This window comes from Rhinatrema bivittatum, chromosome 3 (assembly GCF_901001135.1).
Source record: "Rhinatrema bivittatum chromosome 3, aRhiBiv1.1, whole genome shotgun sequence".
Lineage (NCBI taxonomy): Eukaryota > Metazoa > Chordata > Amphibia > Gymnophiona > Rhinatrematidae > Rhinatrema > Rhinatrema bivittatum.
In genome coordinates, this window is record NC_042617.1 from 375,945,675 (window position 1) to 375,970,774 (window position 25,100).

At 42.7% G+C, this 25,100-nt stretch overlaps 1 protein-coding gene across 5 annotated transcripts in view; it reads right to left on the reverse strand.

Annotated features, from left to right (window-relative positions):
* Positions 1-25,100, reverse strand: part of SH3BGRL2 (SH3 domain binding glutamate rich protein like 2) — a 174,020-nt gene that overhangs the window by 31,957 nt on the left and 116,963 nt on the right. For all 5 annotated transcript variants that reach the window (XM_029595569.1, XM_029595570.1, XM_029595566.1 and 2 more), the window contains one exon: positions 11,766-11,951. In XM_029595569.1, the coding sequence (XP_029451429.1) occupies positions 11,766-11,951 (186 nt within the window). The remainder of the gene's footprint in view (positions 1-11,765; positions 11,952-25,100) is intronic.

Below are 25,100 nucleotides of genomic sequence, written 5' to 3' on the forward strand. Positions count from 1 at the left end.
AAAAAAAACTACTCGCAGCCAGTGAATAAAGAACATTTGCCCTCATTGCATAGGTCCAAGCTCTGTGCAGACAGCCAAGTCAACCACATTGGCACTCAAACATTTAGTATAGAAACTGCACATAGAGCACAAACCAAGCCATCTTTTCTGAGTTCTGTGAGAGTTGTCTGTATTAGTGCCATCAGATTACATCACCCACTTGTGTGTCCAATTTATCCTGCTGTCTACCTTCCCATTATTTATTTAATAATTTTACTTTTCGGCACTACAAAGTGGATTATATTTTGTACCTAAGGCAACAGAGGATAAAGTGACTTGCCCAACATCACAAGGAGTGACAGTGGGATTTGAACCCTAGCTTCCCTGGGTCATAGCCTGCTGCTCCAACCACTAGACTATTCCTCCACCCTAATGGTTAGAGCAATAGGCTTAGAACCAGAGTTCAAATCCCATTTTCCCCACTGACACACCTTGTGACCTTGAGCAAGTTGCTTTATCTCCCGGTGACCCATTTACCACTTAAGATTGTAAACTCTTAGTGACAGGGACGTATTGCTCCTAAATTCTAAAAATCTTGGAAGCCGCCTTGAGCGTTACTTGGAAAGGTGGGCTAAAAATCCAAACTATTAATAGCAATATACCACCTGTCAGCAAAAACAGAACAAACTATGTGTTAGCAGAATACCTCATGTTGGTCTCACACAGAACAGAGAAAAGCTGTCACCAAATACAGAATAAGGGACCACAAATTATAAATGGAAAAATGCAGACAAAATCTACTCTGGACTTCTCTAGCTTCAACCCTTCACCACCACCACCAGTACCTCCTGTTCACTGCAGGACAGGAGGAAAGGAGAAACAAATGGGGAGGGTTTGGATTAGTGAGTGCTTTGCTCTGTCCAATCTAGCTTCATACATTCCATAACTTCCCTGCAGAACAGAAAGAGAGATGGAGAACAAGAAGGCAAGAGCTGGATTAAGGAGCAGAGCGGTTCTTCTTTGTTCTGCCCTGTCCACTCTAGGCTGATACTTCCTGTTCCCTGCACAATGTCTGGGAGGGAAGGGGTTTGAACATGAAGCAGAGGTCTCTTCTCTGCTTTCTGAGATCAGGGCACTGGCTAATAGAATCAAGTGAGTGCCCTGTGTGCTCATGCACAGGTATGTCTCTGATGCCAACTCCCAAAATTGCTGTGCTTTAGGAACGTAGCCCCACCGATTGCAGGAGACAGCACTTTTATACACCAGTGAAGACCTAGGGTTGCCAACTTTCTGGTTTTGGACTGGATAGCCAGGTTTTCAGGTACTGTGTGCAGCATTCCAGTCAGAAGTACCAATCGGGTGCTAAAAGTCCGATTTTGCTGGTGGCTCCTCCTCTCTCCCACAGCCTCTTACTTAGCAAGAAAGGCCCCTTGCCTGATGATGTGATAGGATAGTATGGGGAAAGGAGGTGGGGCACAGTAAAGCCCTCAGTTCCTAGTGGCTCCATTGATGTCTGGGCAATGGCTATTCGGTCCCAACCCCTCCCTCACAGCATGCTGGGCCAGGAACCCAGAGAGGGGTTGCAGTGAGCCCTATTGAGACAGATATAGCCACAGGGGAGAAGGTGGAGAGACAGACAGAAGTACAGGCTGGGGAGAGAAGAGAGACACAGCCACAGAGAGGTGCAGAGTCTTTTCTCCCTTCATTTGCAGATTTCAAGCTGGAAAAAACCCCAAGTCTCACCCTCTGCCCTTCTCTTCTCTCCTGCTGTTCCTGTAAAAGCCCCTGAGCTTCACTGCAAGAGGCAAACACTCAGCTGTTCCTCAACCTGAGACAGAACCCCCTCAATTCATTTCTAAGCCTGAGAGGAGAAAAAGCAGAGAGGAAAATGCCTGCAGGAGCTTCTGCTCAGGTCCCAGTATCCTTTGCGGACATCGCTGTCTATTTCTCCCAGGAGGAGTGGGAAGATTTAGATAAAGGGCAGAAGGAGCTTTACAAGGACGTGATGAAGGAGAATTATCAGATGCTCAGCTCCCTGGGTAAGGGACATTTTTACATGCCAGTGCCTTGAACTTGCAGCTACAACCTATTCTTTTGCTGAGATGTTTAATTTCAAGTTTAATCTCTTATTGTAGATTGCCATTCTAGTATGTTGTACCCTGATTTGGGTGAACTTCATATTAAAGCAAGTGTGTAATAAATCTAAATAAATGTCTATTAGCAGCCTTGGGACATCATGATAAAGACAGCTCTGAAAATGAGGTTCTCCTAATGAGATTTGGTTAAAAAAATTTAAATATGAAATTTAAATTTAAATATAATACTTTATCTTTGTTCTCCCTCTCTTTTTTTTTTCCTACTCCCAGTTAAGGCATCCTTGTTATAATGTAACTTTATGCTCCTTTTAAATTGTCTCGTTGAGTGGTTGGTTTATAGTTACTGCTTAGTTCGATGTAAACTGAGTTGATTTGATTTGTATCAAGAAAGTCGGTATATAAAAGCCTTTAATAAATAAGGGTCAGAAACAAAAGGGAAGACAGACACATGGTGGGGAACATGGGATGATTGAGCAGGGTGGCACGGAGGGAGGGAATAGATCACATGATCTCACACAGTCCAGCCAATAGCTGCAGCTGTCTGGGAAGTTGCTCTGTAAGCTGTACTTTCCTCCCTCAGATCTCACTCTGGACCCACACCATGTCCCTTAGCAATTTGGAAGTTACTTGGTGTTAAACAAAAACATATAATTTACTGCAGGGACCCCCTCCCCTTTTCTGCCCATGCTTGTACCCTCCTTTCCCCAAATTGCCAAATTCTGCACAGAAAATGGCAGAGTATTCAGAATAGTTAAATCACTAGCAGACTGTGATACATTAGAGGAGGACCTTGCAAGACTGGAAGATTGGGCATCCAAATGGCAGATGAAATTTAATGTGGACAAGTGCAAGGTGTTGCATATAGGGAAAAATAACCCTTGCTGTAGTTATACAATCTTAGGTTCCATATTAGGAGCTACCACCCAGGAAAGATCTAGGCATCATAGTAGATAATACATTGAAATCGTCCGCTCAGTGTGCTAAGGCAGTCTAAAAAGCAAACAGAATTATTAGGAAGGGAATGGTGAATAAACTGAAAATGTCATAATGACTCGATTGCTCCGTGGTGAGACTGCACCTTGAGTACTGTGTACAATTCTGGTCACCACATCTCAAAAGAGATATAGTTGCACTGGAGAAGGTACAAAGAAGGACAACCAAAATGATAAAGGAGATAGAACAGCTCCCCTATGAGGAAAGGCTAAAGAGGTTAGGATTTTTCAGCTTGGAGAAGAAACGACTGAGGGGGGATATAATAGAGGTCTTTAAGATCATGAGAGGTCTAGAACGGGTAGATTTCAGATAATAGAAGGACTAGGGGGTACTTCATGAAGTTAGCAAGTAGCACATTTAAAACTAATCAGAGAAAATTCTCTCTCACTCAATGCACAATTAAGCTCTGGAATTTGTTGCCAGAGGATGTAGTTAGTGCAGTTAGTATAGCTGGGTTTAAAAAAAAAGTTTGGATAGGTTTTGGAGGAGAACGTCCATTGACTGCTATTGATCAGGTTGACTTGAGGAATAGCCACTGCTATTGCTGGCAGTGGTAGCATGGGTGTTTGGGTACTTGCCAGGTACTTGTAGCCTGGATTGGCCACTATTGGAAACAGGATGCTGGGCTTGATGAACCCTTGGTCTGACCCAGTATGGCAATTTCTTATTTTATTACATATTTTAAATTTTCCTTCTATTTTCTCTTTCTAATGTACACTGATCACAGAACAGAAATATGTTGCACTACTCCTACAGACCCAGGCATTAGAGAGTAAGGGAGAGCTAAAAGAAGAAATAAAATGCACGTTATCTTATGCTCCCATCTGTCTTTAAATTGTTCTTAAGTTTTTATTGTGTAATAGGCAGAACTATAAAACAATCCATTTCAGCAAGAAAAATAAAATTTAATCACATGGCTTGCTCCTTTAATTTCCTTTTTGTTGATATAAAGAGTCTCCAATGTCTGCTTCCCACAGAACCAATGCTGACCCAGCCAACTGCAAAGGCTTTGCCAGGCAGATGAACCCTGAAGTAGAAACATCATATTAGGACTCCGATGGTAAAACTGACTCAGCACAGTCACTGCACATGGATTAACTCTCAAATTTCAGTCTGCACATAAATGGCAATTTAAAAAGAGACACTGCCTTTAGTCAGCAAACTCTGTGGTAGGAAAACAGGCTGCGTCACTGGATGGTATACAAGAAGATCAGTCTCATCAAGAGCCCTGGAAAACAGACATTCTTTCCTTCCATGAATAAGTTTAAATATCCACCACCTCCCCTTTCCTTTTTGGTGCTTTTCACCTAAGGTTCTACGAGACAGCACCACTACCACTGCATGCATAAAGGAAAGGAGGCGTAAGGGAATGTATAGCATTCTGTGTTTCCAAGACACACTGGCCTCAATTCTGCAAAAATTGCCGAGCTGAGTAAAAAAGCCCAATATCTGGATGTATGTAGGAATAAGGGTCAAATAATCCAAGAGAATGTGTAGAATAAATTTAATGTCCACGCATAGTTTGAATGGGGATCAAAATGTGTTTTACTTGATATGGCATCTCCACAGTTTTTTGATATAGCACACTTGTATACGAGCAGGTCCCCCGACACGGACCCGTGTTTCGCCGCGAGGCTGCGTCGTGAGGGACGAGTATATCTTTAACAATTCTGAAAAAACAAATACAAAACATACTGCATGGACTCAACAAAAGATGAGACCAAATTAGCTTATACAACGATAAACACATACCTGTGGTGTTTTCAACATGGAAGATGACCGGGAGTGCAAAGATGACATACAACAGGAATCCATTTAAAATGAAAGAAATTGGCACGAAAATCAACAGCCAGAGAGAGGTGAGGGAGAACGCACGTGAAAGAAAACTGATGTGGAAATCACAAACATGGATCGGAGGACCTAAAAGGAACTCATCAAGGTTATGTGAAAAGCGCTATTCAATTTCCTTATTCAACCCATGGGGTATTAAACTGTTCAAAGTATAAATCCACCTTTGTTCTTTTCGAATTAAAATCTCTGAGAAATTACCCCCACGTCGTGGAGGAGATATCACATCAATTATAAAGAACCTTAAGTTTGAGATATTATGTGATTGTTCAATCCAATGTGGGCACAATATGATATAAATTACGCCTGATGTTAGACAATTTGAACTAAAGTGTAACGGGTATGTTTTGTTGGTTACCAGGTTAGTGAAAACTGTTAGAGATCGTGATAAGGAACAAACTGAGCAGCCTCCACAAGGATTATGGCCACTGAAAATTGAAGCGGAAGAAAGTGGTGGAGCTAATTCTGAGTGAACTAGCAGATCTCGTAGGTTTCTACCCCTGTGAAAAGTAAAACGAAGAGGACATCTAAACGTCTCATGCAAGGATAACACAGACCAATGACGACGAATAGTGGATACTATAACTTTGCTCTGAACTGAAAAGGGTAAAATACAATTGATAATACCATCAGAAGACTTGGGTTGTGGTGTAAAAAGTAAATCACAGTTGACATACAAGGCTTAGCTTGGCAAATGTATTCGGATTTAGAGTTGCAGAGCCGTCAAAATCTTAAAAACTGACCGGACGGAATGTTATTTTTTAAGATGTGGGAGTGATGGCTGTCAAAGGAGAGAAGAGTGTTATGGTCTGTGGCTTTTCGAAAAATAGATGTAGTGAAACAGATTCAAAAGAAATACAGATGTCCAAAAATTAGATCTGAGAGGGATGTATATTGAAATTAAACTGGAGGTGAGTCTTGCAACTATTCAACCAATCTAGAAACAAAATTGAATGTCTATGCCCAACCAAATTAAAAAAAAATGTAGTCCATGTATCTGACCCATAAGTAAAGCTGTGAAAACCAGCTAGATGGATACACAAATTTCTCCTCAAAATTAGTGACATAAAGAAATGCAAGGCTGGAGGCCATAGTGGCCCCCATTGCAGTGCCTTTAACTTGTGGTAAAACACTGAATTGAAAAGAAAGTAATTTTTGGTCAAAGCGAATCTGGTTAAAGCCACTAGAAACTGTGTTAGAACCCGAATGGGGTCAGAACGAGATTCAAGAATGTTTTAAATGAGAACTAATGCTTCCTCCTGGGGTATGTTCAAATATAGGGAAACTATGTCTAAAGTGACAAAAAAAGAAGTCTGTGGGGTGTGAAGATCCTGTAATATTGTTATCAAATATGCTGAATCCCTGATGTAGGAGCGACTTAACAGTACAAAAGGCTGAATCAAAAAATCAACGAATTTGGAGAGAAGCTCCAACAAAGAGCCAATTCCTGAAACAATAGGTCATCCAGGTGGGTTATGGGAATCGATCGCAAATGAGGGTAAAGCCTTACCTTACAACCGCGGACTACGGAATCGATAAGAAATTGCCATGCTGGGTCAGACCAAGGGTCCATCAAGCCCAGCATCCTGTTTCAAACAGAGGCCAAACCAGGCCACAAGAACATGGCAAGTACCCAAACACTAAGAAGATCCCATGCTACTGATGCAATTATTAGCAGTGGCTATTCCCTAAGTAAATTTGATTAATAGCAGTTAATGGACTTCTCCTCAAAGAACTTATCCAAACCTTTTTGGAACCCAGCTACACTAACTGCACTAACCACATCCTCTGGCAACAAATTCCAGAGCTTTATTGTGCACTGTGTGAAAAAGAATTTTCTACAATTAGTCTTAAATGTGCTACTTGCTAACATCATGGAATGCCCCACCCTAGTCCTCCAAGGAGTGACTAGGTGGGTTCAAATTTGTTTTCATGTGAGCAACAATTTTTTAAACCAATTTTTGAGTGCCAGTATTAATGTTGCATTTCTGTAAATAGCACAGAGAAAAATTTATGTAAGTGATGCTCCGAAAATGTATGAGTGATTGCTTACACACTCAGCTTAGAGAGAAATATGTCCACAACCCTTAAAGACCTGCCACCCTCAGATCCCCAGCCTTAGAGGAGTTCCTGTTGCCACTAGGTCCCCACTCAGAGAGAGAGTGCAGCTGCTCTCCACTGAGGGAAAAGAATTGAGATAAAGGAGCAGAACAGACAGAGGGAGGAGGTGTAAGGAGAAGGAGGAGAAGAAGAAAGTAAGCTAAAGAGAGAATAAAGACAAAGTAATTATAAAAAAAGAATTAAACAAGCAAAACAAAGCCTAACAAAAAAGATGAACAAACTAAGAAAAAACACAAAAATATGGAGAAAAATAGGAACAATTTATTTTTGTTTGATTTATATTCTGTTTTTCAGGCACTTCAATGTGGATTACATTCAGGTACTGTAGGTATTAGTGAAAATGGTAAAAAGCACAAAAAATATTGGGCAGGGTGGGCTAGAGAATTTTCCAGCTCCTAAACATTTTGACTCGCACATGAGTTTTTTTGAAAAATGTTCTACTCTATCATTTGTCTATGCTGTGTGGCCTGTGTCTGGGTGTGGAGTGTGTGTCTGTGTTTAATGTAGTTTGTCTGCCTGTATTTCTCTCTCTCTCTCTATCTGGCTGTGGTGTGTCTGCTGTATTTGTCTAGTTGTGATGTGTCTGTGCCTCTCTCTGTGTTCAAGTGTGGTGTGTAGCTGTTTGTCAGTCTGGTTGTAGGGTGTCTGTGGAGTCTGTTTATGTCTGTATGTGGCATGTCTGCCTCTCTGTCTCCATATGTGTCATTGTGTGTGCTTTCTACATTCAGCAACTTGAAGAGAAACAAAACTGGGCCTTTAAGTCACTGGTTAGCACTGTGGCTGCCTAGTGGCTTGACCACTGCTTCAAGAGCTGACTGGTTGACAAGAGAATTTGACACCATGCTACCCTTCATGTATGTACATATATATTTATATTTACACACACAAATTCTCTTGTCGACATATATATATATATATATATATATATATACACATTGGACAGTTAAGACAGCCTCAACACCAGGCGTCGTGCCCCTTTGGCGCGCGACAAAGGGGCTCTCCCCTTTGTGCACCCCTTCGTGCAAACCTTTGTGTATATGTAAAAATTTATATTAATGTTTCCTTTGTTAACTAAGCTGTTTCATTGTATTCAACTAAGGAATTTTTTCCTGCTTTTTCTGTTTCACTGTAAACCGGCATGATTTGCATTTAATGCAAGAATGTCGGTATATAAAAGTTAAAAATAAATAAATACTCCTCTACCAACCCCTTGGATCACTACCATCCCATTCCACTCTTCTCCTTTACCCCTGGCATCACCAATATCCCTTCTCTTCCCTCCCCCACCACCATCTCTTTATCTAATAAACAAACAGACCTTTATCTAAAAAGAAGTATATTTGTATTGAATTAATAAAAGGTCCAGAATGATTACAGCCGGTAGAGTATACAACAGCCACATGCTACCATATTAATAAACTGGAAGCAGTACTGTAATTTACACAGTTTGTAGTGTGAGGATACCCACACTTTTCCAAAGATTAGCAAATAAACCTGATGTAAGGGGAAAGGCTGCGATTTGCTTAGATCTATCTTGAACCACCAAGTTTTTCACAAGTCATTGAAGCCAGCCTCTAAGCTCTGGCTAGTGGCTACTTTGTAATATTACATTTGCTATTTCCTTCCAGCTAGCTAAGGGACAGGACAGAGGCCAACATATAATTAGAGTCTGAGCCATGAGAAAGGATTCCTCCCATGCTGTGCCTATAAGGAAACCCAACAACAAGCTAGGTCCTTGAGGAGGAGACATGTTATTCTCAGAAAGTAACACAAAAAGGAAAAATTTAAAATCAGTAGCACACAATTCAAGTTTCTTATTGAATAAGGCAGGAGATTCTCAGACGCACTCACTTAGAAACACAGAAACTTCACAAGTTTCATTTGCACAAAAAGCAACAAGTTATCTAAAAAGAAACTTTCAGTTTTGCTTTATATAAATGGATACTGTACATTAAAAAAAACCACATACAGCAAATAGGATAACTTTATATTGCACATGACATATCAAGGCTGTACAACAGTACAAACAGCTTTTGATAATTAATGTATTTGCAAGCTCTGCTGTTTGAGTGATGAGATAAAAGACTACGTCTTTAAATGTGTTAGGACACACAAGAAGAATTTGAGAGGAAACCCTTTGAAAGCTTACAGTCAGGTCCTGAAGGTCACAATCCAAGTATTATGTGATGAGTAAAGAGTAGACGTTCCCAAGGGAGTGGGCTAGGTAAAAGAGGGAAACTCAGATTACATTTTGAAAATCTAGTTATTTTGTATAGAAAAAAAAAAGTACCTGTATATTAAAAAAAAAAAGAAGAAAAAAGTTTTGGTTTTTTTTTACATGTACTATTTCCCAGGAAATATTCTCAAGGCATATTCTCCCTCTGAAAACTAGTGCAAATCTTGCAGGTAAAAAAGTACTCACGGACTTTGCATCAATGTGGGCAGTCTTGAGAAATGTTATCAGTACAAGCCAGAATCTACTATACAGTATTAACATTCTTCAAGATCATCCAGTCCAATAACAACGGCTTATTAGGAGTGACTCTACAACCTTACAATCCTCAGCGAACACTAAGATCTCAAAATAAAGGACTATTGTCTATTCCCATAATACTGATGCAAATAAGATTGAGGGTTCTCAATAGTGGGTCCAAAGCTCCAGAATTCTCTGCCAGAGGCATTATGTATTTTACCAGATAGAAAGATTTAAACGTTAGCTAAAAACATGGCTCTTCAAAAACGTAAATAATTTAACTTAAAACATTAGAATATACAAAACCACAAAAAAAAAGGGCAGCAAAAATAATAATCGAATCATAAAGAATAAATCAAATCAAAGAATGCAAGATTCTCAAAACAGCTCACTGACTAAGACATGAAAACTATCATTTTGTTTTAATTATCCGTACTCTTTGTTGCAGTCCCAGGCCGTGCTCTGGGACCTTCACTCACCATGTGGCCCGGCCCGGCCACGGGAGCTCCTTCTTGGCCACAGAGGCCTGAAACGCAGCCTACCCCGGCCTTCTCCTGGCGAGGGAGACTCCACAGACGATCCGCAGCTGGTCCTGCCCCCTAGGAGTGCGCGCACGCCGGGGCTTCTGATTTAAAGGGGCCAGTGTGGGAAACAGAAGGACAGGCCCCTGACGACGTCAGATGCTGCCGGGTTATTTAAACCCGGCAACCACAGCCAGCCAAGTGCCTTGAAACGAGGTTCACTCTTCGGAGTAGCTAGTTGTGCTTCCTGCTTGTTCCTGACGTCTGATTCCTGGCTCCTGACCTTGCTTCGTTTTTTGACTCCGGCTTCAGCTTCCATCCCTGGTTTTGGCATTCGACATCTGATTCCTGGCTCCTGACCTTGCTTCGTTCTTTGACTCCGGCTTCAGCTTCCGTCCCTGGTTTTGATATTCGACATCCGATTCCTGGCTCCTACCTTGGCTTATTCCTGGACTTCGGCTTCGTCTCCCTCTACTGCCGCAGGTACTTTTTCATCCCCGCCCAGAGGTTTCTCCTAAGCCCCAACGGCTCGGGTCCTCACGGGCTTCTCCGGGGGGGGGGGGGGGGGGGGGACGGACTGCGGGCTTCCAAGGGTGAAGTCTCTCCGGACTTCTTGGGTGCCATCTCATTGTTTGATTACCTCAGCAGGCTACTCTTCTGATCCTTGGTCGCATAGGATCCACCTAAGACCAAGAGGCCCGGGTCCCTACGGGCTCCTCCTGGGGGGGACCTCGGGCTTCCAGTGGTGAAGCCCTCCTCGAAGTCTCTCTGCAGCGCCGCCCGCTGTGGGATTCCACAGCATTACACCTGTCATCTCAGCCGGCCCAAGGGTCCACGAGCCCAACACTCTTTGCCTTAAGTAATAGATCAATTTAATATGTACTAGAACATTTCTCTGGATTGACATCAAAGCCTGACTATGAATACTTCCTGTGTGTTTGTTGAGTTATAATTATGATTAAAACATATCATAAAACTACACCGCACTTGATGACATCATTCATATCCAGTATTCTCCACGCACAACAAGATCAACTAGTAAAATACAGCTAGTGATTCCATCACTCCCTTTTGCTAAACTCTCGTCCACCAGAAACAGAGCCATTTCTATCATCGGCCCAAAACTATGGAACTCTTTACCTCAGTTCCTCGCCTCTCAAGAAAACCCAAAATCTTTTAAGAAAGAACTAAAAGCCTGGCTACTCTGCCAATCTCATACTGATAGCCTGCTCAACAATCTCAAAACTTAATCCCACAGCTTCCCATATTTTGTCATTTATTCCCCCTCTGTCTAATCATCCAGTTTCCTACAGATATCTAAGACTATCTTATCATTATACTTGATCTCTGTCTACTCAATGTACCTTTCCTTTGGTACACCTTTATCTGGTTTATTTTCAATACGCCTATCCTTTGGGATAGCTTGCCTTGTCCATATGTTTTACATGACTGTTCTCAGATTGTTAAATGCTGTTGTTTTTTTTCAATGTCTTCAATAGTTTTATGTATCAGGTTGTTATAATTGTAAACCGGAGTGAAGGCTACTCTGCTCTACCTTGGTATATAAAAAATGCTAAATAAATAAAAATAAATAAATAAATAAATAAATGATTACTTTATAAACCATTGTGATCTACACATGGAACAATGGTGTATAAAATGTCTAAATAAATAAAATAAATAAAAATAGAAAGCACATTATTTAGTCCCCAACCTGCAAACAATGCTACTTACTCCACAGTAGTGGTCATCATTAAAGATCTGTGGTGGCAGTGGGTTGCCCTGAGCAGGCTGTTTCTCCTCAGGAATGTTCCTGTACATCCAGCGTCTCTGCTCCTCCGACATGGTGATATCCACTTCCTCAAACTCTATTCTGTTGGCTTCCAGAAAACGAACTACATCCTGTTGTTTTTTCTTGATCTGCAGAAGAAAAATCAGTACAGAATAAATTATTATTCTTGGTATTTATTAAACGCCTTTCCCCAGAGCCTGAGGCAGGTACATAACATAAAACAAAATTACAATATTAAAATAAAAACAAAACTAAGGTAAATGAACATACAAATACAAAATCAACACATAAATTCCAATATAATCCTCAAAACATAACTATAATGACCTTTTGGGAATCATTACAACATGGCCCTAATTCTAAAACCCTTTTGAGCTAGGAGTAAGGTGTAAGGTAGCAGAGGGAGGGGTGCACCACTGCAGAACAGCTCCTCCATGAAGTTGCTGGAATGGTCAGCCCCCTGCTAGTATAAAAGCAGCTTGCATCATAGCTAGGTGTGGCATTTTGTGGTTAAAAGTTGAAGGTAAAGGAGCTATTTTCCTGAGTTAAAAAAAAGTTTGTTCCTCTACTCTTTGCACTAGGTCTTATGACCCAGAACATTATCTGGAGTAGGAAGGAGACCAGTACCCCTTTTGGCACTAATTCCAAAAGAACTGTTGAGTAAGAACTTTTTTTATATACTTGGAGGCCCCCATCCAGAGCCTTCATCCTGGGGAAAGGAGGTAAAAGTGGGCGTTTATGCCAGAGACTTATCTTGTATTTTTGCCCTCAATTTTGGAAGTAGACTTTTATACCTAACTAGAATACCCCTCTCCACCTGAAATCCTTTTTTTGCCCAAAACCTGAAGGGTGAGCATTTTCCCTCCAAACTATTGAGAGACACTTGAACAGAGGGAGAAAATTTGGAGAACAGCGATTTCCAGCTAACTGTATCAAGAACTGATGTGGAAAATGCAATTGTTGCCATCTAAGAATTTCTACAGTAAAGATTTACTTTGGATACTCAATTTGAGTCAGAGTATTTTACTGGTGCTCACATCCCATATTAGTAAACTTTAAATGATACCTCCCCAGATTAAAGGAATTGAGTCACCCGTGCCATCTTGGGTCTTGAAGGATTTATTTTTCTCTCCGTCAGCAAGAACCTCACCCAACCCCCAGGGCCTTGGATTGTGAACAGAAGGGAGAGGGAATTGACAAAGTGGCCCTGGGACTCTTGTATGCCCCTTTCTAGCCTTACAAACGAGAACAGAGGCTACATAATGATAACACAGTTAATCCCACACTCTCCAAAGTATTATTAGGAGTGCTACAAGAATAAATTATTATTCACGATTTGAATTCAGATGCAGCACTGTTGGAATGAAAATTGCTATAATACTTTAAGTCAGAGCTTCCCAACTGTGGGTCTTCTAGGGAGATATCTCATGTTTACCACTGATGCACCAATTATGAATAGCCATGTACAGGCCAAATTCTGGCAGGCCCCAAAAAAGGCACTGCCACAGCAAGAGAAGGAACTTTACCCACATGAACTTTAAACATTATTGCTGTGGAAAATGAAGAGGCCTTGTCCTGATACACTAAAGGATACCTTATCAGATGTGCCTGTTTGACAGTTCCTGTGCAAATTTAAAGCAGACAGAGGCAACAACCCGAAGCAAGTGTCAGGGACAGAAAGCACGCGGAGGTCAGAAAGACCTCATCCTTAAGGGGGTGCAGCCTGAGATGGAGAAACACACTGACACCAGCTTGGCAGAAAGATGTGGCAGTTCTCCCCCCCCCCCCCCCATCCCCCAAAGGAATGGGAGGGAGGAAAAGGACCTACAGATGTGGCAGTTCTTTCCCCAAAGTAATAGAGAGGAGAGAAAAAGACCTGCAATGCAGCAAAAGACCTTCCACCCACCACAAGGTTATTCATCAGCTGGAAAGTATAAGATGTGCAGCAAGGAAGAAGAAAGAAAAGCAAGCTATGAAGAAGAGAAGCACAAACCTTGGGAGAAAACCCTGAGAGTGGATTCTGGGAGCGATCCTGAAATCTGTGCTGAAGCAACCCTGAAAGCAAAGGGGGGCCAGAAGCAAATCAGTCCTCCTGGCTATCGAGAAGGCTAGTTGTGGCCAGGTGATCAGAGAGAGGAGACCCCAGCTCAGGTGAGAAGAGTGACACTGAGTCATAGACGAAGAAGGGTGAGAACCAGCCCAGACAGTCAGCCAGCACCAGAGCCAGAAGTTAGCCTCCTTCCTGCACAGTCTGCCTGCTCTGCCAGCACCAAGCCCAGGAAGCAAGCCTCTCCCCTGCCCATATTCTCCAGGCCGAACCTGCTTCAGAGGTGAACAGAGGTATCGCCTGAAGTTGGAAACAGGGGTAAGTTAGCCACAAGTATTAATATCTTAACAAGTTAAGGTTTATGGCAAGATTTGTTACCACCCATGATACAGAACTTTCTTCAGGAAAAACTGGTGCTTAGTGGCCAGGATGTTAGAGGTAGGAATTGTTATTTTCTAAATGCAATATCCTGCCAAATCTGATAAATAAAAGTCTATTTCTGATGAGAATACCCATTGTCTTTTCTTGGACTTAGGTGGGAAGGCAGCTGACAGTGTCTTGTAGCAGAGCGATCCCTGCACCCCTAAACCTGCTTATAGGTCAGGACCCCAAAAGAAGACAAAACCTTCAGCTGAGTCACAAGTGCATCAAACAGCAGTGCTCTTTAGGTGTCAGCAGCATTATTAGTGAGTGTGGGGCCTCTGAGCCAGCACATGTTCATAGACCCTGCTAAGGCATTGCCCTTGCATGAGTTTCTGTGGTAACAGGAAGTCCTGCGTGAGGAGGGACTGGGGCTGCTGCAGAGTTTGTGAGCTTGCACAAGCTTACAGGCCCTATGCTGACTTATAACTAATGCTGCTGCTTGCAGATCACTGTTGGGCTAGGGACTAACCATGAGAGGAGGGGAGGGGGGAGGGGGAAGGCAGGGCTGAGTGTATATGGGCTGGTGGAGACTGCTACTGCGCCTCTTTCACCCACCACTGAACCTAACAATGAAAAAAAAAAAAAAGGCAGCACTGTCAATCTGTCCTTGATTCCCCCCATTTGTCATCCACCTTTTGCCTGGGGCCCAAAGAAAATTTTTGCTAATGATCCTGGACAGGGAGATGTTTGGAGAAAGAGCTGTTTGAAGGGATGAGAGACTGGCTGTGAGGGGTGAGAGAGTGTAAATGACAAAAGAGACTTGGGGATGTAAGAGAGGAGCTAGAGCGTGAAAGAATATCTGGGGTGTGTGCAAGAGAAGGGTAAGCAACTTTGAATAATCTTGAATCAGATGTACACATTCCAGTTAATGATTTATTTTTTGTTTGAAATCATGATTACACAGGTGGAAGAGGCTAAACTGTCTTTTCTGGGTGTGGTTAAGGTTGATTAACAATACAGTAGTCATTCTACCTGGCTTGCAAACTCAAAAAGAGGAACATACTCTGCTAAAAAACAGAACCTCTACACTTGCCTTATGCTACTCGTAAGCACTGGAGTAATGTAAAGCAAGCATGTACTCACTTGCCCAACATGAAAATGCTTTGCTCCTGCAAAGAAAAGCGAAACAGTGCTGAATGACAGCTGCCAAATTATCACAGGTTGCTTTAAGCCAACTGATCAACATTCTTACTGACTAGCACCCAGAAACATCCAAAGGGTCATGGACAACCAAACAGAGAGGAATCCGTAAACTGAAGATATCAGACACCCTGCGCAGATTCACTCCACAGCAAAAAAACAAAACACAGACACACCTGAAGTCGTATAGGAACTTCCTCATGACAAAGCAAACTAAATGCCACATCTGTGACTGGAGGCATATTCAACAGTGCAGCCACACTATTGAATATAGGCGGCTATCTAACTTCTAGATTCATCAAAATGCTACATCATCGCATGAATAATGCCTGCGGTAAGAAAAAGTGGTGTGTTTATGGTCATTTTAGAATTACCGCACCACACTTTGCATAGGTAAAATACTGAGAGAGAGAAGAAAAAGGGATGTGTCAATAATAATTTTAGAATTATCACATCATGCATAGGTAGTATCATGGGGTATATTAAAGTTTTTACAGCACACAATACTTGCAGTTTGCTACTCATGAAGCAAGGGGGAGGGAGAGAGAGAGAGAGAGAGAGAGAGAAAGTATTTATAAGGCCTTCATAGTAGTCAATTATCCATATCTCTATAGGAGGGCCAGCTAATAGCTCAAGGTGAGGTGGTGGTTTTAAGGGGCCAGTTTTACATGCATAGCAAGTCATACGAACAGCATAGTACACCTTGGTGAAGATTTGGTGTCATTTGGAGTGAGGAAAGTCTTACAAAGATGATATTTCTACAATGTTCTCTTGCCCTAGCTTGATGGACTCCACAACAAAGTACTATCAAGCTAGGGCAAGAGAACATAGAATGTAAAAACTGGCATGTAAAACTGGCCCCTAAACCACCACCAATACCTCACTGTTGTGTTGTGGTGGTGTTGTGGGCCCTTGGTCATAGCAAGAGATGGAGCCTCCCACAGGGAAGAACCCTGGGGGGACTTGCCGCAATAGGCTGGCTCAAATAGTACACACACAGCAGTCAAGAGAGTCTTTATTATACAGCCAATGATGGAAATAACCCGAGGAGCGGGCAGAGTGTCTCCAAACAGAGGAGGGTGGTCCCAGAGGAGTGGTCTCGCTAATACTCCTCAGTGTGAACCACGGTGATGAACTCTCACCAATAGATTGTAGATCCGGTAGTGGTCCGCAGAGCGGGGTATGCCGTGAATCCACACTGTAGAAAGGGTGAGAGAAAGAGACAAGCTGGAAAGCTGGGGTACTCACTCTGTAGAGACAGGCAGATGAAGATAGGGACCTCCGAGGAACGGAGGACCAGGACGAGGCAAGGCCCCCCGAGGAGCAGGTACCAAGAGCGTCCTTAGTTGGAACAAGCTGACCCTGAAGATGGAGAAGGTACAGAGAAGGGCTACCAAAATGATAAGGGGAATCGAACAGCTCCTCTATGAGGAAAGACTAAAGAGGTTAGGACTTTTCAGCTTGGAGAAGAGACGGCTGAGGGGGGATATGATAGAGGTGTTTAAAATCATGAGAGGTCTAGAACGGGTAGATGTGAATCGGTTATTTACTCTTTCGGATAGTAGAAAGACTAGGAGGCATTCCATGAAATTAGCATGGAGCACATTTAAAACTAATCGTAGAAAGTTCTTTTTTACTCAACGCACAATTAAACTCTGAAATTTGTTGCCAGAGGATGTGGTTAGTGCAGTTAGTATAGCTGTGTTTAAAAAAGGATTGGATAAGTTCTTGGAGGAGAAGTCCATTACCTGCTATTAAGTTCACTTAGAGAATAGCCACTGCCATTAGCAATGGTAAAATGGAATAGACTTAGTTTTTGGGTACTTGCCAGGTTCTTATGGCCTGGATTGGCCACTGTTGGAAACAGGATGCTGGGCTTGATGGACCCTTGGTCTGACCCAGTATGGCATTTTCTTATGTTCTTATGAAGGGTGAAACAGGAACGTAGCAAGGCCCCCGAGGAGCGGGTAGCTGGGTTGTCCGGAACAGAGTACAGAACGAAGGCGTCTGTAACCTGAAAGAAATCAGCAGGAACGAATCCTGAGGAGTGGAATTAGGAAGAAGAGGCCTTGCTAACTCACCGGCATGTAGAGCAGGAAGGGCTTAAGTAGTCCTGCCGAGGTGATGTCATCTGGAGGGTGGATCCAGGATTCCTGCACTGGGCCCTTTAAATTAAAGGTCTTTGCCGGCGCGCGTCTTAGCAGCGTCGGGGGGGGGGGGGGGGGGGGGGCTTAGCCGGCGGCGGCAGCCCTGCTGTGAGAGAAGGCCCCAACGCGCTGTTAGGCTCGCCGTCGGGTGGCGTGGAGGCAGGAAGCTGAGCACCGGGAAGGTAAGCACGGTCAACCACGACCTCCATGGTCGATCGGCGTAACACTCACCTCAAGCTATTAGCTGGCCCTTCCATAGCGATATAAATAGTTGAATAGTATGAAGGCCTCCTCAGAGGCGCTCTTCTCTCTTTCTCTCCCTCTACCCCCCCAAGTCCACTCCACTCTCCTAAGCCCAGAAATGGCTGAAATACAATTTGCAATCTTTATCACAAATTGTGTTACAGCCATTTCAGATATATAGCACAGCTTAATGCCAGGAAAAAAGGTGTAGTTAATTCCGGCATTAAAAACGTGGATATTGCCCTCATTTTAATTAATCCCACCCAAACCCCTCCCCAATCCTGCCCTTTCAAAATTTTGCATTCGCGCTGTGTGGTAACATGATTATTGCATGCATTATGGCGTTAACACGCATTAACGCCATAACGCATTTTGATGAATGACCCTATTAACTGGTTAGCTGGATAACTATAGCCGGCTAATTTTAAGACAGCATTTTGACTTGACCAGACTTAGCCAGCTAAATCATCCAGCTAACTGAATATCGGAGTTAGCCAGTTAACTTAGGGGATCATTCTCTAACGCTATCGCACGAGATAGCTAGCTCGGGGCGGAGTCGGCCCATGGAAGAGGAGTCGTCGGTGTGGCACCAGGGCAGACGCTGAGGACACATCGCTGGTGGCAACAGGTAAGTTTCCTTATCGCTGCCAGTTTCGCGCCGAATAACTACACCTTTAATGGTGTAGTTATTCGGTGTGAAAGCCCCCCTCCCCCCCCCCCCGTTACTGCCAGATTCTGTAACATCTGTGACCTTAGAGAATCCAGGCCTTAGGTGGCTAATTCAACTCCTCCCAGTTATGCCCCTGGACCTTCTCTAACTTATCCAGCTAAATTGTACCCTCCTAACTTATTAGTCGGCTAGAATTTAGCCAGATAAAGGCTGAATATAGCCTTCATTATCCGTCTAAATGGCTTTTGAATATGGACCTCTAAAATCCAAAAAATATAATTTGCCTGATGATGACTTCATTGCTTCTTTAGTTCTTTTTTGTCCATATAAATACAGCTTTTATTTAAAACAAAAAAAAAAGGAGGTATGTATTATTTATGGCTGCGCCCCTTTACTTTATAGGTCTCCCGAGTCCTCTGCAGCTGTTCAAGCTGTATTCATGCTCTGTATGTAACATAAGATGATTTTATAATCAGATTAAAAACCATAAGTAGAAAAGTTTGATTTTAATGATGGTTTATAAAGCAGCATAAAGCTGCTTTATAAACCATCATTAAAATCATCATTGGGTAAGCTGTACTATTTTTTTCTAACAGTTTAGTCTGCGATTAAAAAGATTGTGGAGCTCATCATCTGAAACAGACCAAAATTTGTGGCCATCTCCTGCAGACAGCAAACTATTCAAGTGTCACCAACAGATTTGGTTTCCAGGATAACCTAAATTCATACAAATTATTCTGGTCTTCTGTGGGTTAAATATAATAAAGCATGCCCAAAGACTACCACAAAAGGTAGCATGCAAAAGCCCATGTTTTGGATTCTCCAACACAACTTTTCCCAAGGTCATTTCTAGGTTAGAGAACCCACAAGTTCATATGTCCATGCACAATTATTGTGGCAATTGTGTGTAGTTCAGATAGAGGATGTTTAGCTCTAAGGAGCTTTTCTCTGTGATAAGCAAAGGCTTATGGTACAACAGAGGTGACTAAAGATAGCACAAAGGAGAATATGTATTCTCAAATAATTTTCACCAACCAAGACTGAATAATATGGTAAAATGTGCATCTGGCCCTTTAGCCCTGTTCTGAGTCAAGAATGGATATTTGAGATGCCCTGAGGTACAGCAGGCAAGTTTTGAAGTTATACTTCTCTGGAAAATGTTTCATCATTGCTGACAGACTATTTCCTGCTGTAGCATCTGGAGTTTTAGACATTTTCTCCCAAGTGAAAAGTCCCATCTTCCAGGGGAAAAGAATATGCCTAGGTATTTAATGAATATTGTGGTATGTTTGCAAAAAAAAAAAAAGAGTAAAAATGAATCTAACTCCCTCATCCTTTTAGATTAAAATACAGAATTTTATGACAAATTTAAAACTATATCTATTGCACCTGATAACAAAGGGCGACTATTTTGGGTAAGATCCAAAAACAGGCACAGTATAGGTATCCTTAACAACAAAATCTAGGTGAAAGCCTCCCTCAGGAGGTTTAGCAACAAGACCTGCTAATTTTGCACTAACTCCTCTTAGATGTGTTTTCCCACTCATGCTGGGTCTGTTGTCCTAACCATCTTCTGCCATGCTCCCCTTGTTTGAGTCATCTTAGCAAATGATCTATTTTGTTTGGCTCTTCCTCTGGACCTTCCCCACATCTACTTGCACATCTTGTACCTTCTTGCAGATGCAACATCTTTTCCGCCCACATCTCCAAAATCACAGTCTTCTTTGCCTCTTCTTCTCTGCAATCTCAGCCATCTTCAGCCCTTTGCTAATTTCTTCTTTCCTCACCTTGTCACTTTGTATCACCCCCCCCCCCACCCCCCAAACATCCAGTGTAGTATTCTCATCTCGATGGATGCTTTCTGCATGGACTACTTTTAATCTACCTTTAATGTTTACAATGTATGTGTGCACACAGTATCAATACTTTCAAGATAGTAATTACTGTGGGGGAAAAAAAACAGACTTTTGAAAGTTCCCTTCTACTTTAAGGAAAAAAACCCCAAAAAGCATGAGAAAAGATGGACCGTTTTCCTTGAATTTAATGTGAATCTTCTGAACTTCTTAGTTCAAACAATTTTTATTGGTTTTATCCTTACAACAAAATATTATGCATACAAGAGTGTGCAGGTAAGGTTCTGACCTTCAAAAAAGGAATAAAACCCGAACTGAGCCAGATATTCCAGCCTATCAACAGGTCCCAATCACCCACCCTCCCCCAGAGGAGCTGCCCCAGTCGTCTCAGACTGTATAATCAAGAGCCCAAGTCCCAGTAAGGCCCGAAGAGGGCTCCCAAAGGTCCAGATAAATAAACAATCAGCCATTCAGCACCAGACTTCGTGCTCGAGGAGGAAGCTGTTGCAAATATGGGTTCCAAAAGGAAAGAAATAGGCGTCTCCTACGTGGGGAGTTCTGTGACCCCAGATTCTCCATCATCATCAGCGGATGGAACTGGTTCCTCTAGGCACAAAAAGATGGGGCATCCGAACACCACACTGAGAGAATTATCTTTTTCCCCACTAAACTAGCTTTCTGCAGCAAAAGACGAGAGCCAGGATCCGAAGTGGGGAAATGCAATTAAATAATAACCATAGTGGGGACATCGGAAATGCCACATCCAACAGGTCTACCAAAAAATCCGCCACCTTTTGCCAAAAACGATGTACTGAGGGACATGTCCAAAAAATATGAGATAATGTACTTGTGGTCTCAGGGCATCGAGTACAGGTGGCAGAAGTGTCTATGGACATCTGATTAGCCCTCTGTGGAGAGATATATGCGCGACATAAAAATTTAAACTGCATTTCCCTATAAAACATGTTAGCCGAGATCCTGGTTGTTCGCCTGAAACACAGCCGCAAAATACATTGAGTTACTCTGAATTCTCCATCCCTGTTCCATCTCTCTTCCAGTACTGAGTAGATATTTAATGAATTCAAACCACACAGATATTTGTAGTATACAGATATAGATAGATAATGCCTTGGAACGTTCTAAGCGGAATACCCGGTCTAGGGCAGCAAATAGCTGGGGATGTCTAGAGGAGTCTGCCAGGGCCTGAACGTAATGGCAGAGTTGCAAATACGCGAACGTTTGCGAGCGTCCCAAACCATAAACCTGCTGTAGTTCTCCCAAAGATAGAATCCCCCCGTCCTGTGAGAGTACATGTCCCAGCTTGCGTATGCCCTTAGAGATCCACAATTGAAAAGAACTCGATTGGGACCCTGGCGAAAAGTCTCAGTTCCCCCAAATTGGTAGTAAGGGAGCACACATTCTGGAAACCTGGAGAGAATCAGTCAACCGCTGCCAAGTTCTTCTGAGGTGTCGCAGCAGGGCCGAGCGCTTTAAAAAAAAAAAAAAGAGGAAGGACAGACGGTGGGGACTGCAGTACATAAGAGGGAACATAAGGGTATGTTATCGCGGAATCAGCAATCAAAGGAGTAAAGTAGGATTGATCTAGCAGCCAATCTCTGACCACCCGCAGATTACAGGCCAAATTATAGAGGGCAATATTTGGCATCCCTATCCCCCCACATCCCCACCTGGCATGTAACCTAGAAAATGGAATCTGAGATTTCCCTCCCCTCCAAAGAAACCGCCGAATGCATCTATACAACTTATTCAATTCCCCCTGTGTTAACCATATTGGCACATTTTGTAAAAAGTACAACCATCTGGGCATCAGGGTCATTTTAAATAAATTAACCTGACCACTTAAAGAAAGTGGTAAATGACTCCAGCTCTGTAGAGTTTTCTGCGTGTTGAATATGATTGATCAGATACACAATATTAAGAGGAAAAATACCCAGACGCCTCTGCTGTACTGTGGCCTGTCAGAGGTGAATGAACTCTGAGTGCCTTTCTAAGCATGACTTGCAGAATATCCCTGAGATCGACCTACTGGCAGGCTCTATAATTACAGGCCAGAAAGGCATCAATGACAATATCTGCACCACAATACAGGGAAACTTGTTTTGCAGGAAACCAGGATGCAGGCTTTTGTCTTGCAAATGCCTATTTCAACGGACAGGAGCCAGGTAAATGAAGATGCCCCTGAGGGTACAGTTTTAATTAAGTCCTGGCTCCAGAAAACGGAATTCATGCTGAGTTTCCTATTGAAACCACAGACTTGCTATGTGTTTACACAACAAAGAATATCAAGAGAAGAACAGAAGAACAAAGTGCATCAAAGCCAGGTTGATAAAGGAACTTTTATGGTGGGAGGATGAACAGGGTTAGAAGAATTTTTAGTTGAGGGAGGTCCTCACAAGCATTTCCTATACAGGATAGATTGTCATGACAACAGCATAATGTATCTCTGTAACTGAGCTTTTGAGCAGTGACGTGATTCTGGAAACTTCGGTAGTGCTGTATTTTGATTATATAAGTCAGGGCATGTCATATATTCATTGAGATGCTAGTTATTACAGATAGAGGGCATATCGCATCTCACAGGAACACTTGTCTTTTAAGAAGCCAAATAAATTGAATTTGAAAACCTCTTGCTGAGTAAAAAGTGTTCTTGTTGCCCTGGCTTTGAGTCCAGAAATTATAAACAGTGTCTTGCAGTAAACGGGGGACATTGCCTTGGTGGATTAATTCAGGGTCGGAGGGAATATCCACGCCCAAATAACGAATGTGTCCATCCGCCCATTGTAGAGGGAAGGAGCCCAACCATTGATTTTTTAAAGAATCAGGGAATGCCAGAGCAGAAGACTTGGATTTGTTTAATTGTAGCCCAGAAAAAGTCCCATAGTTCCCAATAAGACGCAACAGGGGAGAAAGGGATTCCCTTGGGGAGGTGAGGAAGACCAACAAGTCATCAGCAAAAGCAGCACATTTAAAAATGCGCTGTCCCATTCGTACTCCCCGAATAGCTGATTGGGATTCTATGGCTAACAAAAGGGGTTCCAGTTGTAAAATAAATAATAACGGGCAACCTTGTCAGGTACCCCTGGTCACTGAAAAGGGAGCAGACTGCATTCCATTAGCTATAATCAGGGCCTGAGGATCTTTATATAACAAATGAACTGCCCTTGTAAAGGATCCATCAAATCCCATTGTCTGTAGTATGTGAAATAAGTAAGGCCATTCCACCCTATCATAGGCCTTATCCGCATCAAAACTAATCGCCAAATATGAGTGTGATAACTGTTGGCTAATAGTCATGGCCATCAATATTTTGCGTATGTTGGACAAGGCGTACCTTTGACGCACGAATCCCACTTGGTGATCTCCCACCAATTCAGTAAGGATACTGGCTAGACGGTCAGCCATGATTTTGGCCAACAATTTCTGGTCATAATTAAGAAGAGAAATAGGCCTATAGGAGGCCAGAGAAAGGGGATCCTTACCCTCCTTTGGAATCAAAGTAATATGCGCCATGTTAGTATGTGGCGGATATGATCCGTGGTCAATTAAGTCGGTAAATACAGAGGCCAGTGTGCTAGAGACTTGACCTACCAAAAGTTTAAAAAATTCTACGGTAAAGCCATCTGGTCCAGGGGCCTTAAAACATTTTGAGGCAACAATCACCAGCCGGACCTCCTCCACCCCTATTGGTCTGTTCAGGTTATCCCGTTGCATTGGTATGAGACAGGGGATTGGAAGTTTTGCGCAAAACTGAGCACATGCATCCTCTTGCCAGCCCTCCGATGTATATAATGAATTAAAAAAACTCCGGAAGCACTGCAGTATATCCGGGGTGTTTCTAACCACATTGCTGGAGGGACCGCGTAATGCTGTGACGAAACGGGATGGGTGGGTAGATTTAATTAAGTTCGACATCATCTTCCCCGCCTTGTTACTGTATTGATAAAACTTACTTATAATAGAGTAAGCTTTTCTTCGCGCGTTGGTGGATTAAGGAGTTTAAAGCATATTGTTGGGAAAGATATAGTGAACGCAAGGGCGCCATGTTAGTAGAGGCCAGTTGCCGTTTAGTTTTACGCATCTGAACAGTAAGGGATAGAATACGTTGGTTAAGGCTTTTACGTCTATGTGTTACATAAGAAATGATATCTCCCCTTAATACGGCCTTGGCTGTATACCAATATAAAAGAGGCTGCTCCTCATGTTCCTTATTGAGACTGGAGTATTCACTCCACTTCGTCTGGCTGTACGCCCTAAATTTTTCATCCGACGCCAGGTAATAAGGATATCGCCATATCCGAGAGGGGAAGCCTGAGCCCCTGAACTGAAAGTCAACCCACACCGGAGCATGGTCCGAGATTATGATATCCTCAATCCCCGCATCTGCCACCCCAGAGAAGGCATGTGTACTGATGAGGAAGTAATCCAAGCGTGAGAAAGTGGAATGAGCTCTTGAGAGGTGAGTAAAATCTCTGTCATTGGGATGGAGGGTACGCCATACATCCACTAAATGGAGCGAGGTCTCCAGCATAGTTGGGCCCCTGCCCCGGAGTTCAACTCCTACCCTGAGAGGCGTCCATCTGAGGATCTCGGATAGTATTAAAATCGCCCCCTATCACCAGAACCTCCGTTAAATATGGAATCAGATGTGTATAAAGGCTTCTAAAAAACTGAGAATCATATGTATTAGGGGCATATACATTACAGAGTATTACTTTTCTTTGATAGAGTTTGGT